Source organism: Leptosomus discolor, chromosome 7 (assembly GCF_034619465.1).
Source record: "Leptosomus discolor isolate bLepDis1 chromosome 7, bLepDis1.hap2, whole genome shotgun sequence".
NCBI lineage: Eukaryota > Metazoa > Chordata > Aves > Leptosomiformes > Leptosomidae > Leptosomus > Leptosomus discolor.
The window spans coordinates 48,311,843-48,330,864 of record NC_141397.1 but is presented as its reverse complement, the minus strand read 5'-3'; the positions used below and the strand labels follow the sequence as shown (position 1 = coordinate 48,330,864).

Genomic DNA, 19,022 nt, shown 5'->3' with positions numbered 1-19,022 from the left:
GAAGATGACATGCCTAACAAAAATGACGACACCTAATCTTCTCTACAGAATAACTTGTCTGCATCTCAGAACTGTTATCTGTCATTAGACATTTCAGTTTGAAGGGTTATAATGCTTTTTCTGCTTTCAAAACCCATTTTCTTAACTACACTTTATGGTAAATTGATCCCTATATCATACTACTAGAGAGATAGCAATATTATCTGAGCTTTTCTTAACTTCCTGTTTCATTAATATTGTTGAGGCAATGACAGATGCAATGTTTGAATATATTCATACTTACATTATAATAATCGGCTTCCATTGCTCTGAAATGAGATTTTAGTGCAGGCAGAGCCATGCTGTCTGTGTGGACATTACAGAAATTCCCTTCCTCTCCGATGGATGGTTCAGATAATGATGTACTTTGCATCTTACTCTCAGATCTAGCATAAAACAACCATGAACCTGAGCCTACCTAACACATATGGTACGTCTCTGTTCTGACAGAGTTAACTTTAATGGGGTGTTATACTTCCTGGATCTCTTGCTTAGGGATGTCTTCAGCTCAGATAGATGTAGATAAGCCTGTTCTCATTGTCAGTGCATACACAAAGACCAGAAACACATTTGAATGAGATCAAGACTTTAATCTTTTTAAATGGCACAGAATCTAGGTACAGTGCTTGTATCTTTCCATATGCTCTACTCATGTAAATTTTAAGAAAAAAATGCCTTTTTTTTCATAGTATGGTATCAGACTGTGTTCATCCAAAACAGGTAAGTTATTGAGACAGGCAGCAACCCTGATTTTGTAGTAAGGCTAAACTTCACACTCCATTCCAGGAACAAAAATTTCAAGTCAACAACATAACTCAGTATCAGTAAGAGTTAGAACAGCTGTGAAGGATGCTGCCGGCAACATGTTTATGTGCACTATTTATCTGGGTCCTGATCCTATATATGCACAATGGTACTGCATGACTCCAATGATAGGAGATGGCAAGGACAAAACTAGTTTTGAACTGCTGATTGCTGTGGTCTTTAGGGACCAAAGTGATCCCTGTGCTGATGTGCTTTCCACCAATGCTATATGGAAATACAGAAATACTTATGGTGTATTTAGTTAATTGTTTAGTTATTAAGTAAAAGTGATTATCTGTTTCACTTTGTTAGCCACTTTCCTGTGTAGCTTATGTGAATTATCTTCAAAGTAAGTTACTGTGCTATGTTATTGTAATAATTTTCACTGATTTGCTTGCCTATCTGTCCTTTCTGTTGAACTACAGCCTTGTTTGGAAACCTGTTATTGCTAATCTGTGAGATACTCAGAGCTGCTTTGTGAAGAGCCTTGGGTGAATACCAGAACATGTATAGACTTAGCAGGGACTTCTGGCACTCCTGATGAAAGATATCTGTCATTTTGAGTTTTGGAGATGTCTACCAGTGTAATATTTGTAAGGAAGAATGAAAATGGGTTTTTCTGAGTAAAGTTTTTTATTTGTATGAAGATGATTATTTTCTTTTCTACTTAGGTCACAGCTGTTTATTCATAGGAAGCAAACATGAGTAAAAATAGAAGACAAAGTACTAAGCCCGTCTCTTTGTTTCTAGTTCCATGCATATTCTATACTTTGCATTACAATGTTTGTGCATGGGACAGCTGCGTACCAGCCCTAATGGTCTGGCTTTGAAACATATGAGAGTGAGTGATGTTGCCATCTAGTGTTTAACGAACAAAGAAAGTAAGATATGTAGTCTAAATGTATACTACGGATGAGCGAGCTTTCCTTGCTTCCATTCTTTGAGGCTTTCTTGGCAATCTTAGTGGCCTAAAGAATTTTTTTAAACAAATTTTCATTCTTTTATTACTAGCAAAAATGTGCCATATCATGCCTACTATAGGTATTTTAAATCTTTAACAGGTGTAGTGCTCTTGACCTTTTATTAAGCAGCAGGATTTGGAAAAAGTAACAAATACGTTCAGAAGAAGACATATTTTAACAGAATTGAAGGGGTGTGTCACTACTGAAGTACCACTGAAGTGACCCTCTAGGACCCCAGCCCTGCCCTTCACATAAAGGGTGCATCTTTGTAGTAGGATTTTGTTGCAGTAAATCTGCACGTTAGTTATGCTGACTATTATTCCAGTCTATAAATATAATTTCTGGCATTAAAGTAAAAATTTATAATGATTTAGATATTATGGATCTGATCCTAGCCTCCTTGGCTAGATGAAATTACCTGGCATCATTAAAAATTTTAGCTGAAGAATTGGTGCAGGTTTAGTATTTCAGAGTAACTTTGTGCAGTTTATGTATTTGTGGCAGCTACTGTTGTTATGAACAAGAAAACAACGAAAACATCTTTGTTTAGCAGAGTATTCAATGAAAACATAATCTTCGAAAATTTGTTTTGAGGTACATATCCTGTTTGGTTTTAGGCAACTTTTTTCTGTGACTGCGAGGATGAGTATTGGGGTTCCCTGTGTGAAGAATTTGATGCTTGTCAGAGCCAGCCCTGTCAGAACAATGCAACCTGCACCAATGTGGCACAGAAACACGACAGGAACAACTTCACCTGCAGCTGCCCAGCTGGTAGGTTTTGTATTATGCCTTGAATAATGCAATTTTGTTTTAACATTCGGTGCATCTTTTGCAGAGCAGTGAACTGTGCAACTTCAGATACTAGGAAAGAAGAAAAATACAACAACAACATAAGGCCAGTTTTTAAAAGACTGTAGAAAGTTCTTCATCTGTGAAAATTGCCATTGAAAGCACACATCTGAACCATAACCTAATTGAGTGAATTATTCATAACTAATAGAACTTTACCTAGTAAGAAGAGATGACCAAAGTTTAGTTTACATCAATTTATTCTTAATCTGTTTTTTTCTTTTCAATATAGATTTTAAGTATACATTATAACTAACCTTTCAATAGGCATGCTTTCATTGTAACTAGTAAACTCTTTTCTTTAGTTGCACCAATCAAATGGAAGAAAATTGTCACCAGACTGTGCAGTTGTTGGATTGTTCCTCAGAATTAACTTGAATTTTGAAAACTTTAAAAAAAAATTCGTAAACTGAACGAAGTAATTTGTGGGTTTGATTAATGAACATGTGTCTGAGTTCCCTGGTTATTTTAAGAACGTTTGCTTTAAAAAGTTGATTGAATGAATATAGATGTCTTAAATGAAGTTAAAATTAAATATGATGGTCATAAGCTGGAGGGGAAATTAAAGATTTATGGTGATGAAAAAAACCTTACTCAATGGCTATTATAGAAAACTCTGCTATCCAAACTTTACATTTCAAATCCAAGCTCAGTTATCATCATAGAACAGTTTCTTCAATATGTGTTTCCTAATATTTAAAAATAAAAGTTGGCTAAGATTAGGAGCAGTAGCAGGTAATTTATTTTGCTTCTGACAAACATTTTACTGTACACTTTTATTTCTGTAATACTGGTCAGTTCACATTAGAGAGAAAGGGGACTTACCTGAACAAGAAAAAAAAGAGAAGAAATCAAAAAAAGGAAGCCACTTCCAGAATAGGCCCCAAGATCTGCAGAATGTAAAAGCTGATGGAGAAATGAACGATTTGGTCAAGTTTCTAATGGTTGTGTCTAAATGTTATTGACTGACTTTAATGCTGGGTGGGTATTTGTGTGCATTAAATATATATATAAAAGGTACATGTGGCAATACTTCCTTTACTCTGTCCCAAAGCAGGATCACGGAGTGAGTGTGCCGATATTCCCTTAAAGATGGGAATATTCTTATTATTTACCCTAACACATGTCAGCACAGACTAGAGAAACTTCTATCTGCACTAAATTATGTGCAAGTAGCTTGGAGAATGACTGAGCTGGAAGCAGGTGGATGCAAATGATGCTTTAATATGGATGCCATGTGCTATCCTCTGAACTGTTCTGTGAACTTTGCAGTTCAGAAGATCAGCAATGGCAAATTATTAAGGCCCCTTCATTCTCTCTGAAGGCCGAGACATTTCCTTTTAATTATACTTTTTCTGTCTCTAGGACCTCCAGTTTTTCTGTCTTTGCTTAAAGTCATTGTAGCAAATGTGCCACAAGAAAGGGCATATTTGTATTTTTATACATATTTGTATTTTTGTACACATAGTACAAATATTCATATTTTTATATAATGACCTGGATTTATACTGCTCTTAAAATAGGATATGAAGTTATTATGCAGGTGTACTATATTTTGTTTCATAAATTTACCAAAGGATCAACAGTCACTTTAACAAGGTGTGTAAATACAGTTGAATAATGATTTAAATGTGAGAAGAGAAAGACCAGAGTGGAACAAACTTCAAATGTTTGAACAATCCCTGCCATTACCGTCATGTTGAATATGGTTGATTCAGAATTCTTTTGGATTTTGACTAGTAGTTTCCAATCAGAAAAGAAAAAATGTGTTTGCTATGATTGTGATGTTTGCTTTTATTGAGATAGTTACCTTGGAAATTGTTCTACATCAAGTACTGTCAGGCTAAATTTCTTCTTTTCAAATTCCCTACCTCAGAAGAAATAAAAAAAATGATTCTTAAAAAAACCTACCCCAGTTTCCTGAAATCAAAATTTTTATTGGTATGTAATTTAACATAAAATATTTTTCAAATACTTCAAAATTCTTAGTTTTAGTTGTGTAAAAAAAGCTTTAGGGGGAGTATTTATTATAATTCTGATGTGCTTATTGTAAAGCCTGAGAGTGTTTCCACTAGGAAAACTTAATATTTTCAAGTTGTACAGCTGAGTTTTAGCTAAGCTAAAAATTGATACCATGAGATGCCAGGAAACAATGACTAAGATCATGAAAATTTCTTGAAGAAAAAGTATTGCATTTACATATTTTGGAAATAAATTTCTATTGATGTCTTTACTGTTGTTTAACTTTGGATTTTATTCTTTCCATTTAAAAACTATTTTTTAAATGGAACTGTAAAACATATTTTATGCCTTGTTATTTTCGTAATTATTTCTTCTCCTTGTCTCTAGAACAATTATTAGCTCCTATTGGTGGGAAAAAAATGTCAAAATTCTAAATATTTCCTTCTACAAACCCCCTCCTACTTCTCATGGTATAAAACAAAGCTTACAATAGATGTAATGAAATTGTTTGGTTTCCATATGTGAAGGCTTCCCTTCTGAATGACAGTGTGATCAAGTCCTTCTGTAAATCCTCAGTAAGCCATATATAGTTAATTTATTACATTCTGGAACTTGCAAGGTTGTGCTTCATGGCCTCCACTTGTTGTGTTTAGGTTCAGCTTTTAAGTTGTTTAAAATAATTATTCTTAATTTTTTTAATACCAAGTGTCTAATGTTTTTAAGATGGCTTAAGAATTGTTAACTTCAATAGCTTGTGTTTCTACCTGTAAATTTTTCCCCAAATTTGTACCCACACATCAAAAACATATTCAGAAAAACTAGCTGTTTTCATATAATTATAAATTTCTGAAAAATATTAATTGCATGTGGAAAAATATTAAAATGGTAAATAAGAGTTTAATTATCATAAATGTCTCCATATGCAATTTTCAGAAACATTTGTATGTGAATAGGGTCAAGTTTCCCAAATCTTGATAGAAGGAAATGTTATGAAGATAAGTATCAACACAAAATGAATAGGTGTAATGATTTTTAAGGTGTGTCTCAACAGAAAACTGCTTCCCCCCACCATGGTGATTGCTTAGCACCTCTTAATTTTAGCACTTGCAACATTTTCCTATGAAATTCCCAAATCATATTCTCTTTCAGATGGGCAAAACATGCCCTATAGTTAATAATAAGATGGGACATCTATTTTCGTAAAGCTGACATGAAGTGTTATCTCTGAATTTTCCCACAAGCTATAATGACAATCGCAGGAAGTCAGATTCTTGTAGCAAGCTTCAGAGGACCACAATCACTTCTGCCTTTTTGTGACAACGTTCTTTTGGATACACTTTGAATTCCAGGGCAATTTTTAGCTTCCACAAACTTGGTAACAGTTTGAAGATGGGATAAATGTGTAAATGAGTTAAGCATATTCAATACTGTGTTATGATTCATAAAAATAATGAGCTGAATGTGAGAACTTGAAAAAATATGAAGCCTATGGATGAAAGAAATCAGTTGATGTAGCCTTCTATAATACTTCATTGCTGTTTTTGTAAATTTTATGTTAATTTAAGACCAATTAGAATTACAGACAATCACTAGTTATCCAGAGTGAGGCTGACAGCCCCCCAAGTGCCTCAATCTGGTCCAGAGGAGCTACCTCATGAAAACACAGTTCTAGTTGTCAACCTCCATTATTTTTCTCCAGTTTAGGTGATTTATGGGCATTAATGCAGATATGACATACAATGGAGTTTCTTTTTCTAGGTTTTGTATTGCAGAAAATAGGATCATAATTTAGCGCTCCTTAGCATATAAAAGCAGTAAGGTACACAGAGAGGAAAGTCTTACAGATCCTTTTCTATAGTAGTGCTCTCGCAACTCCAAATACAACAATCTATGTTGAGCTATTTTATGGTGACATCAATAGATTTGAACAGGTATATGTATCAGCCTGCCCAAAATGTTAATTTTTATTGGGTTTTTTTTTCCCCTTTTTCCTTTTTCTCCCCTGCATGAGCAAAATCCTGGTCCAGGCACATCCTGTTTCTTACCTTGGGGTCTTTGTCTTAGATGCCTGTTCATAGCAGTGTATTAACTGTGTCACCTAGTCATAGCTTACTGGTCTTTAACACCAGCCATTGTGTCAGACATGCTTGTTTGGAAGATACTTACAATTGTATGTAGGGGTCCTTTTGAAAAATACACTGCCTCTGTGTGTAGTTTCTTCTTCAGTCATGCATCCAAGATGGTTTCTTGGAGGTAAATAAAAATTAGAAAGCGGAATGTGTGGTATTTGTTAAGGAATTTAAGTTTGGAGTATTTAGTAATTTAGATTTTATTTCATAAGTTTGTTCATTTTTTGGGGATGTCTTGTAGACATCAGACATATGGAACAAGGTAAACTTGTGGTCAAATAGTACAGTACACACAATCTGTAGTTTGTGAACTTATAGGAGCTTATTTGGAAGGGTTCACAACTGTGCTGAGCAGTTCTTCACAGCTCCCACTTAAAATAAACACTCTTTTTGAAGCCCAGAAGTAGGAGCAAATGGCAGTCATTCAGCATATGAACAAATAATTCATAATGTCAAGCCTTGATAAAGTTTTGCTGAAGATTGTTGACTTAAGATTCAAGATGCATTTGAAAACCATTCAAAAATTACTTCTTTTTGGTTATGTGGGTGCTGATGAGGACCCAGCACCATCCTCCATTATACTAGTGCTGTCAGAATATTGCTGCAGGTAAAATGCAATTGATATGATATCTAGATTTCCACTACTTGTTTATGTTTCTTCAGTGAAGTATAAGTTCTAATTAAAAATCTCATTTTATAAGAAATTAGAAGACTGTCCTGGATTCTATTTCTTACTTTTTATTCAACAAAACTAATGGTACTGTTTGAATGACCTAGTAATACATTTAGTGATTAAACCTCATTTTTGCTATATTTCCTGGATGTTGTGTGCTGTTTTGTAGGTTACACCGGAGAGCTGTGCCAGTCAGAGATTGATCATTGCATCCAGCAGCCATGCCAAAATGGAGCTACCTGCTCATCCAGCATCCGTGGATTCAGTTGTCTGTGCCCAGAAGGTAAACAGCAAAGGTCTATCTAGTACCTCATAGAAATTTGAGTTTTATGGGGTGTACTTAGTCTAAATTTTCAGTTATATATATTTATATACTTAAATATTTTTTAAATTGTGCCTTAGGCCATAATTGCAAGCAGAAAAAAAGTCCAGATGAGAAATCTTTGTATAACCAGCAATAGTGTATAAAGTATGGTAGGAGCTTAGTGTTTCAGTGTATATGTGGCACCAAAATGTTCTCTCATTCTCTGGCACCTCTACAATAGAAATCGGGCTCTAGCATTGTGAGAAAGGTGAATCTGAGGAGACTTAGGGTGTGGTCTGATTTTTGTAATGTGTAGGAAAAACATGCCTCCGTTGTAGTATTTCATGTTTCTGCATATGGGTCATTTGGCTAAAATGTAAGAGCAATATTTCAAAACTAAAGGAATTATTTCAATCCCCCATAGTTTTAATTCATTCTCCTTTCTGTTTGGACTTACTCGTTTCTCTACATGAAAGCCTTTCAGTGGTTCTCATTGGTAAACACTGTCAATGTAACTGTGTGAAATGAGGACACCACAATGCTGAAGTGTATACGTCCATAACGATTTGCTGACTGGAATGGCAGATGCCTAAATTACTCATAAAAAAATCATCAGGAGTGAAAGCTCTCAATTATGAAGCGTTCTATTAGTTATTTAGTATTAAGAGTAGAACCTTGAACTAATTCTATTTCTGTTCTTACTTGATCTCTGGATGTTGTTTTTATTCTGCCAGCACCTTATGCTTGCTCTAAGGGTGCAAGTCTTTGATAACTGCTTTGGTAATGTATACTTGATTAATAATGAAGATTATTTGTAATTTCTTTAGACTGATTCCTTCCTTTTCTAGAGTGTTATGCTTTAATGAGTGACCCATTTAACAGCTGTGTTGAAACACAGACACAGATACTTTGACAGCAGTGTGGATCATGCATTTGGAAGAATTTTGAAAGTTGTTTGCCTTATAACACACCCTGATGACTTATTAATGAATATGCTGGCCATCTCTCAACTTCTCTCCTGCTGCCAGGAGATCCTCTGCTGTGGGTGTGCTGTGGTGCTGTGGCTGGCATCCGGTGCTTGTAGCATAGCTCTCCAGCGCCCTGCTAAAGGCATTTATGCCTTGCTTGCTGTGCGGGGTTGTGGCTGCTCTCCTGCTTGAGGAGCTCATGCCAGAGACAATTAGCCTGTGAGGGGGAGTGGGGCAGGCTGCCAGCTCCAACTGGCCTGCCGGCCCTGGCACAGCCACAGGCAGCAGTGCTGCTCTTGAAAGTGCACCAGCTGGCTGCGCCAAGTGCCCTGGACCGGTCCCCTGCGCCATGTGGGAGACCTGGAGCACAGGAGAGGAAAACCTTCCCTACATCTCCCTCCAGAGCTGTTCTCCCCAAAGAGAGGGTTGGAGAGGTTATCTCATATGCTACTGCTTGCTTCATATCGGTAGCAGCTTTTCTGCTGTGGGAGAACCAAGTGACTCTTTTCTCAGTTTTAGTCATGCTTGGCTATCTCTGTGTTATGCCACTTGGTCCTACAGTCTTGTTGCCAGCTTTGATTCTTGAATATTTATCTTCTGCGACTTTCTTTGCCACCGGTCAGTATTTGTGTTTGATAAGTTTCCAGTTGTTTCTGTTGTGTGCTTTGCTTTAAGTAGGCTTATTTTGGCACTGTCATTGTACTACCTTAGTATTTAGGCTGTATACTTTGCTCTTTTTCCTTCTGGGCATGTTGGTACCATTTTCTCAGTATTCTGGTATTTTTGTTTGTTTGCTTTCTGTTCTTATTATGTGTTACAAACCTGTGCTCCTTTCTGCTTGGAGTCTTGAGGTTTTCTATGGTTTCTGAACTTTTCCTCAAAGACACAGGGGACCAAAAAAAAAATTACACTTACTTAGCAACTTCAGGAAGGAGTGCTCCTCTCATAGACTTTGTTGATAGGCAAACATGGTTTTTGGGTCAGCTGTCTGAAACTTTCTGTGCAGAGTTACCAGTTCCAGTCTCCCAGTGTCATTTCCATGTTTCCAAGAACAGCTGTGTTATAGAGCAAGGACAGCATTGGGGGAAGAGCTGTTACTCTTGATTGCTTATTTATGTCTCATGTGCTTACATAGTATAAATGTTTTCAAAAAAGCACTGGGGCAACACAAGAAAAAAAAATTACGGAAATACATTTACTACTCTTGTTAAAATCAGTTTTCTTACATTGACCCTTATTTCCAGTGTAGAAAAAGCCTTTGGAGGGGATAGAAAGTTTCAGGAATCACTTTCTGGACTGCCCAGGGTTGTTTCTCTTAGAAAGAATAGTCTTGTACACGCCATGTCTGACTCTCAGTCCCTTGGACATGAGAAAATCATTCTTAAGTTTGCAGGAACAAGTGTCATCTTGTGTGCATGGTTGATTTTCTTGAGTGAGCCTGTGATAACAACAGCAGCCCCAAAGGCTCTCCCTGACTCCTTAATAATTACTGTTGTTTCAAAGAGTGAATGCTTCGCACCAAGTTATGTAGCTGTGATTCCTACTCATGTCCTCGTCATAAAGAGGGGAGAGCATCGGTGCAGACGTAACAGTCTGTCTGCAAGGGCCAGTGCTGTTGTGCTGGAGTAGCCAAATGGGTGTATTGGGTAATAAGATGTTGATTTTCTGTCTTGTTCTGGAAGATCTACTAATGCCAACGAGCTCAGGAATTCAGATACTTTGTTGAGGGAAAGAAAGGGTTGGTTTAACAGAGTATATTGTCTAAATTTACTAATGACTGCCTTTCCCATGATTCTTCTTTCTTCTTTTGAGGTATTATCCTCTAATAGAGGCATATTTTGGGAGCTTTTGTTTGGGTTTTGAAGAGATTTGGGTTTTTTTTTGTAAATACAACAAAGGATAGTTAATTGAAAATGGAGGATGCAGTAACTTGTAGATTTGCTATTTTCAGCATGTCCTCAAATTTTCCGTTAAAAAAACCCCTGCCAAAACCCCAGGATAAGTTTCTAATTTAAGTGAGGTCCCTTGCTCTGCTGCTATGCTCCTGCTGGGCTTAATAGTAATTGCTTGTTGAGAAGAGGCCTGCCTTTCTGTAGTGCTAATTCAGCACAGTGGGTGAAAGGTAGCCAAGGAGCTTATATATGTGTAAAAACTAAAAGATGGAGATATAATGTGGTTAGGCAGAAGAGGGTAAAAGAAGATAGAAAGTATCATAAAGGGAAAAGGAAAAGATGGCAGGAAAAGGAACAAGACAGAAACAGTGAGGAATGATCTCGAGACTGTGTGTTTCTTTTACAAATGAGATCTGTGGTTCATGAAAGAAGCATGTGGTAACTTAGAGAAGGTGAGAGCTGAGGCACTGAAAAAGCAGCCTAGATCAGATATATACACTTAATGATTATTCTTTAGAAAATCATACTGTCTTAAAGAGTTCTTCAGTAAATTTCTTTATGCTTACAGATTCCATTTTGTGTGATGTATTGTAGATTCTAATGTCCAAAATATGTCAGAAAACAAACTGCTATCTGAAGTTGTTGAGTCACTTGTACTAAAGGGAAAATTGGATTTTATACTCAAATTTATAATGAAGAAGCTTAAGCAATACTAAGGACTGAATAATTTCTTCAAAATTATGACTCTATTATTGTGAAAAGCATGTTTGGGATGTCGTACTTACAGTGGGATAGGGGTCTTTGATTGTGTTCCTTAAAGTTTTATGATAATCAACATACATTTAGCAAATATTACCTTCAAATGATCATGCAAAGAAATTTCTAGACATTCTAAATACACCTAGTAAATATCGGTCAACCTCAACGTGGCTGTTTGAAATTTATATTCAGAATGATTGCATAAATACCCATATCACTTTTAAATATCTCCTCTGATTTTCTTCCACTTATTGTGATGTATAACGTACTACTGTATTGACAGTAATAGAAGTTCATTTTATTTGAGTTGATTGGGGTACTGCTCATCAATTTATAAATTGGGTTACTTCATTTTCTTTAAGTCACTGAGAAGTTATGTAAATTCACAAAGCATGCTGAAGTAGAATTCAATATACAAATAATAATTAGAAACAAAAAAAGCTTGTTGGAACAAGCAAATGTAATTACAATAAGTGATTCCATGATGGAGAAACTAGTTATCCTTACTTATGTAATTATTAAATTCATTGAAATCTTTGTTAAAAGTGTTTTTTTTTTTTTAAAAAAACCAAACAAACAAACCCCAAAAATTTATGGAAATTGGCTGATCGTGTGGTGAGGAAATGTAAGTCTCACTAATCTGTTCCTTACACATGCAAATTTTGTGAAGTTGATAGAATGAAATACTTGGTACTTGTGTGTGTATATATATATTTTACATATTTTAAGCATTTGGAGAGCCTTTGTTCATTTTGGTCATAAGGCAATACTAAAATAAATTAGCAGTGGAATATATTTTTCTGAACAAAGACAGTTAATAATGAACAAAGTGTGGATCAGTTATTGTAACAAATAAATAAACTTATGTTGCAAAATGTTTCTGAAGTTCTATTACATGGAATTTTCATGTCCTGATGGTGTGTACAGACGAACTGCATTCAATATTACAGGAAAACATTAATCTTTGATAAAAATACCAAGCATTCAGCTGGCCAACCACATGCAACTGGCTTGGATTCTAGGGGTTTTGCTGCTTTCTGTATGCGGAGGTCGCCTCCTCTGACAGAAGCAGCAGAAATATTTTCGTTCAGATTGATGTATTTCTGAAAAATAGTCATTAACAATAGTGGATTTCACAGCTGTCCTGTAGAAGGAGATAGAGAGAAAACAATGCTATGATTAGGAGTTCAACATATAGAATACTTGAAATTCACATTTCAGGACTGATTTTATTTTACTATTGACAATTCGATTTGACTAGCTGCGGGTAGCTACAGCTAGGCAACACGCTGAGCGGAAGTGCCCTGAAATACCTGCTGGTATTTCTGGAAATACTGGAAGGCAGCAAATTTATGAATGCTCTTACTGTGGTTTCTGTGGCTTAAAAAATTAAAGAGTTTGACAGTTATAGAAGATGCTAAGTTGTGATTCATATGTGTTGATTTGCAATAGCAGCTAGAAAATGCACATAGTCACCATGAATTTTAGTTGACTGGGAGAGCAGAAGTTATTTGCCTAGATCAAGAATAGTTTAAGTTTTGAGGTCTTCACTTTTTCTGGGCTTCGTTGTTCATGTAAAAGCCATTTTCTATATCACATCTTGCAGATGTGATTCTAACTTCTTTGTGTTTATGTACAATAAACCTATTTGTTATCTTGATTCCAGGAAACTAGGTCACACAGCTGTTGCATATGGAAGATTTCCTAAGGTTACTGGTGATTAGAGAATGCAGAATTCTTCATATTACCAAAGAGAGTTTAATTTACCTGAAGAACATTTTGTTGTTAATTAAAAAATTTTATGGCTGTTTAGTTTCTGGTACTTTCTGCTAATCTAATGTTTTTACCTGGCATCTTCCCAAATTGCTCTTATTTTTAATAGACTCCTTAATGCTTTAACGAGTTTAGCCTCTGTTCTTTATCCGTAAAGACTTAGCTAGGATGAATTTCAATCAAAATCTTACAACTACATTTGTTTCCTTATGATGCATATCTTTTTTTCCCTTTACAGAATTCTGGTGAAATACAATCAGACAGCTTATATTTCCTCACAAAACAATTTTCTACAGGGAAAATAGTAAAATGCATGTATTTCTTTTAATATTTATCCCTGTATTTCAAATGTAAAGTCTTTGTAATCCTGAGTCCTAGCAATTATCAGACTTAATTTTTCACATTTGTGTAATTCTTGGAATTAGGTCAAACATAATGTTCAGGCAAGTTGGTTGTTCCGCAGACTGTATAAAAATGGTTGTACAGTATCTTTAGAAAATGTTTAACTTCCTTGGTTTGTACATGGCTCTCTTGCTTTCAATAGCCAAGTAATTAAAATCCCAACATGATGAGAAATCTGGATTTTATCCAGAGCTTTTCTATCTTTGAAAACATTTGCTGATCTAGTTTCTATCACTGCCCTGGAGGTCTGTAGCAATATATTAAGAATATCACCTGACTTAATGCTTTTATTCTTCTTGACAACTAGCCAAATAGTCTGATCCGTATAAGCACAAATATTGTATTGTGGTTTTTAGCAGTATAAATCTTTTCTGCTATTGCCTTTCCCCTTTACCTTCTGTCTTATTCCTTTGGTAAATTTTGCATTCAGGTCTTTCAAATCACCAGTAGCCTTTACATTTCAGTCATGTCCCTGTTATACCAATAATGACTTAGGTGAAGGGTTGTGTTCGTGTTAGCTGGCTGAAGAACAGTTCAGGAGATATTTATCCACAGATAAATAGTCCTAATTTTTATTTTCTTTCCTCCAGCATTTAATTCTGTTTTCAATCAATATACCTCTGAATTTGATTTTTAAATTTATTGTTTACTTTATTTGTTTTCAACAGTTTTATTGATTATGAACTTAGATGTACATTCAGATAGATCTTCAATTCAGAAGTGTAACTACTGCTGCTTTGAGTATATTTGGTTATTTAACTCATACATAGATTTGAACTTCCAGAATCAACTGAACACATTTCACAGTTCAGTCAAAGATAGCACAAGGGCAACACGTTTTAGTGTATTTTAAACTGCATATGTTCTTGAAGTGCTTTGTCACTTGAAACATTAGCCATCTGCCAGTAAGCTTCTCTTCGTAAGGATGATTATTGCGAAGGTTGTAGTGAAGCAGCATTAGTGTCATTGTGTGACCTCGGATCTCTTTGATCCTTTTTAATCCGGTTTCAGGGTATGTGTAGAAATTTCACTGGACTCATTGGCTGATCTCCTCCTGATGGTAGTTAAAAGTGCTTGCAGATTCTTTTAAATCTGTCTGGGATTTCATGATAACAGTACAGGCTTTTTTAATTTGTCAGCAAACTGTTGCTGGAATTAGATTCTTGATTTTAGGGTTTCCATTCTTTTCGGTTTCTGATGATTATGCAGTTACCATCCACAGGAGGGACCTCTAATATAGGATTCCATAGTATCAGTTTTTAAGCTTTCCCTTTTCAAGTTGGTGTGCAGGTGGTCCTGATAAAGCCCATGAAGCAATCTGAGCCGTAGGATAGCAACATGGAGAGGGCAGAAGGCTCTTACCTGTTCTTTGCCTTTGCCCTGTCAGACCTGCTTTTCTTGCCTGGTCTGTTGCTGAGTCATTTATGACTAATCTGTTAAAAGTTCTATCTGTACGTTGTTTCATTTTTTTATTACTTTTTTTAAAAAAATTGTTTTTCATTCCACAGCTCTGGAGTAAGACTTACGAACACACGAGGGAAACGTGGCTTTTTGTCATTTGTCCAGGACCTAATATTTTGAGGATACTTCTAAAATCCTGCTGCCAACAGTGCCCAAGAATATCCTAGTTTTATCTGGAACTCATAGGGCAGTTGTGGCCTTCCCATCTTTTTCTTAGTTACAATAATCTAAGTTTTGTTCATTCTCTTGTAGTACACTCTGTGTGGGTTACGTTTGTTTAATATCCATTTCCCACTATCTGATGCAGTTCACTGAGATTTTTGGATCGATAAAACATGGAGTATATCTCCTTGAGAAAGTCTTCAGGATATTTAAAATTAATTGCCAGTCTCCCTTTTTTTGGTGTGTGCTGGAAACTTTGATGTCTTTATGCTGATATTCTCAGCCCTCACTCGCTCTTCAAGTCTTGGAGCTCAATCAAGTTGACAGACTATGCTCAGTTCACTACATCTTTCTGGCCCAGGTTTTCAACAAATCTAATCAATCAAGAACAAAATATAGAATTTAAACATTTTATTAAATGTTTGGGGGGGGTTTTGGTGAGGTTTTAAAATGTAAATGAATCTATTCCTTGTCACTTCTGAGAACAAATGCATAACTCCTGACTTGCTACCCATGCTTACAGTGCTGGAAGTAGTTAAACAGAGTTACAGTTTAACTCACCTGAGTGTGAATCATGAATAATTAGAAAAGAAAGAAAATCAAAATGCCCTGAAAGTAACACATCTGTCAAACTATTTCCTGATGAATTGTATCTTGCTCGAAATGTGGAATGACATTGTTTAGAACAAAAATATTTACTAAGTCAGTAAGAGATAATGAGGTGCTGTAAAGTATGTATTGAATGTGGTATTTGGTCTCACTTCGGTATTCATTGTAAGCTTTATACAATATAGGGGTTCAGTTCTAATACATCAACTGCTTTTAATCCAGCAGCAAGACTTTATAGATATAAAAACTGTAGAAATAAGGCAAAAAATTTGCTTCATTCCATCAGGGATAAGATTTCAATATTGAGTGTTAACCCAAAGTGTCACCTGTCATTGTTTTCATGCTCCAAGTCATTGACAGGCTGCTGTATAACAGAGACATCTCCATCTTGATCCTTTCTCTCACCATCCGACACATTTTGTGTTTTGTTTGGGTTTTTTTAATCTGTTATTCTGTCTTTTTGATTAAATATTTTTCAAATCCCAGAATAGTTTTTCATGCATTTACTTCTTTGGTGTCTGAAATGTTGCTAAAATCTGCTGGGTAGCAGCAGCAATGTGGTCTATTCTTTGTCTTTTAGACTGGCACAACTGCAGTGTTTTACATGGCTTGCTGGGTCCTGAGTGGAGGCTGGCCTGATTTGCTCCTAATTTCTCATTCCCAGTGATTAGTGTATTGTAATCACAGAATCATAGAATGTATTGGGTTGGAAGGGACCTCTAAAGGTTAAGAACTGCTCTACAACATGAGATATTCCAGGGAACTTTCAGCCTGAAAAGTGATGGTCTGTACAAATGGGCCAAATAGCCATAAAAAAAATTAAGGTTGAATGGAAAGGACAGTTTGCTCTTTTGCTTGGAAGGGTGCTAGAATTTGAATATACTTTTCTGACTTGCTTTTCGATACAATAACCACTCATCATGTTGCTATGTATATGACATTTGTGTATAGATACAGACTATAGTTAGTATACTGCAATTTGTTAAAATATTATTCTTTTCTACATCTGATTAAAAAAACTCCCTTGCAAGAATATCCTTTTTTAATGTCTAATTTTTACATGGTGTTGCTTCAAAAAATCATTGTCTCTCCTGCTAATAAGATGTTCTTGTAAAAGATATTATTTTCAATTATTGAAGGTCAAGTAAACTCGTGTGCTGCTTTCGAGGTTGTACTCTTAAAGTACACATTAACAGTAATGAAAAAAGGTCAGTTTTGGCTTTTCTTTTTTTTCCAGGCTAGTCTGTTCCTGATCCTTAGAAAACCTCTTCTGCTTTTCTAGCCAGCTGCACTTCACAAAGTGGATAAGCACTGTCAGTTTCAACAAATGTTTTTGCAATTCGCTGCCTTAATCATATGATAGTATGATTATACCTGAAACATCTTTTATCATATCATGTTAATGGGTAAAATTAGAGTTTTTATATATAGGAAGTCTGTATTTTTGTAATTTTTATAGAAATAAAAAAAAAAATAGGAATATAGATATCAATGGCTTCTAACTTGCTTTAGTTACTAAAATTGTATGCATAGCAGAGTGCTTACTTATCAAAACCATTTGTTTCTTTTAGGGTTTTTAGGAACCTCTTGTGAAGACAAAATAGATCCTTGTGCATCATCTCCCTGCCAGAACAATGGAACCTGTTATGCGGATAGACTTTCCTTCTCCTGCAGTTGTAGTCCTGGGTTTACAGGACCTACGTGTGCTCAGCTGATTGACTTTTGTGCTCTGAACCCTTGTGCACATGGCATTTGTCGCAGTGTTGGAACCAGCTACAGATGCCTCTGTATCCCTGGTTTGTACCAAACAGTTACATGATTTGTAAATCTTCTAATATTTCTATATGTAGATTCTATATGTAGTTTAAAAGTACTTCCTTTTTTTCTTTTCAGTGTATAAAACACACTGAGCAGACGTTCTGTTTCCTTTTGGAAAATCAGTAGTTGCACAGTGTCTTGGTTTGAGGCTGGGCCGGCCACTGACAAATGACAGACGATGTCTATTAACCCCTCTCCCCTCCCAAAAGGGAAAAGGAGAGAGAACAAGGGAGAGAGACTTTACAGTTTGGAAAAGAAAACTAAAACAGCTTTAATGAAACAGTATCAATGAAAGAAAAGATAATAATAAGAATAAGGAAATAATGAAGTATATACAATATGGACAGATATATAGAAATAGGTACAACACCAATACCGCACCCAGCTCCCCCACCCTGATGACAATACGTCCCCACCACGCTGCAGGGCTGGCACTGGGGCAGTCCCAGGCTGGACTTGGCAGCAGACAGGGACGGGATGCAGGAGCTGGACTCAGGCACTGGACTCGGGAGTGCACGGATCGGGATTGACGACAGAAGAACAGAGAGAGTCCTCCTCAGATGTTGGCCATCAAAGAAGAGAGAGAGAAACCCTCGTGATCTCTCAGCTTTATGCTGAATATGACGTATATGGGATGGAATACTCTGTTGGTCAGGTTTGGGTCACCTGTCCAGTTCGCTCCTCCCTGCAGGTGTGACCTTTTACGTGCTTGCGACCCTTTTCACTCCCGGCACCCCAACATGGAGTACAAGATTTAGCAGTGACCTTGGTTGCTATAAGAACAAGTATAAGCAAGGGCCTCTCTGCATCCCATTCCTTGATACGAACTATAAACATCAGGTCTTATCACCGCTAGAAGCAGTCACTGTCTGGAAGAACATGCTGCTGTTTCAGAAAGTGCAGTTAGTTAGAAGAGACTTCACTGAAAAGTAAAAGCACTAAAACAGAATAGTTCTGGTTTAGGCCAAACCAGGACAGCAGAGTGAGCACTGAAAATACCCACTGAGATCCATATGGTTTGGTTGATAGCTACAGCTGTATTATAAAACCATAGTCTGCAGGATAAATCTTTTTTTAAGATGCGGTATCAGCGTCATTGGAATTACAAAATTTGATAGAGGGAATAGAAAATGTGACAATGATCATTGGGGAAGGAGTGGAAACAAACAAGGTAGCTGAACAAAGGTAGAGGAGGAAAAAAATCTTGTTTATCCCAGAGAGTTTAGTTCTGCCATCCACGTTTACATAAATGATCTCTCTTCAGAAGTTCCAGTAGTATTGCTCAGGTAGAGTAGTAGACTCTGCTGGTAACTGTTTGATGATATAGCCTGACAATGCATGGTGTCTAGTTTGTATTTTGCTTAGCTCTAGACTTTTTTTTCTTCATTGTACCAAAATATTGGGGTGCTTATAGGTCCCTTTTTACATTTTAGCAATAATAGTTAATAGGTGAAGA

At 36.2% G+C, this 19,022-nt stretch overlaps 1 protein-coding gene across 1 annotated transcript in view; it reads left to right on the top strand.

The window, feature by feature from the left end:
* The window catches only part of DNER (delta/notch like EGF repeat containing), a 130,386-nt gene that overhangs the window by 85,319 nt on the left and 26,045 nt on the right, over window positions 1-19,022 (top strand). The window contains exons 6-8 of the mRNA XM_086468226.1: window positions 2,423-2,576; window positions 7,588-7,701; window positions 17,320-17,544. Coding sequence (XP_086324352.1) covers window positions 2,423-2,576; window positions 7,588-7,701; window positions 17,320-17,544 — 493 coding nt within the window. The remainder of the gene's footprint in view (window positions 1-2,422; window positions 2,577-7,587; window positions 7,702-17,319; window positions 17,545-19,022) is intronic.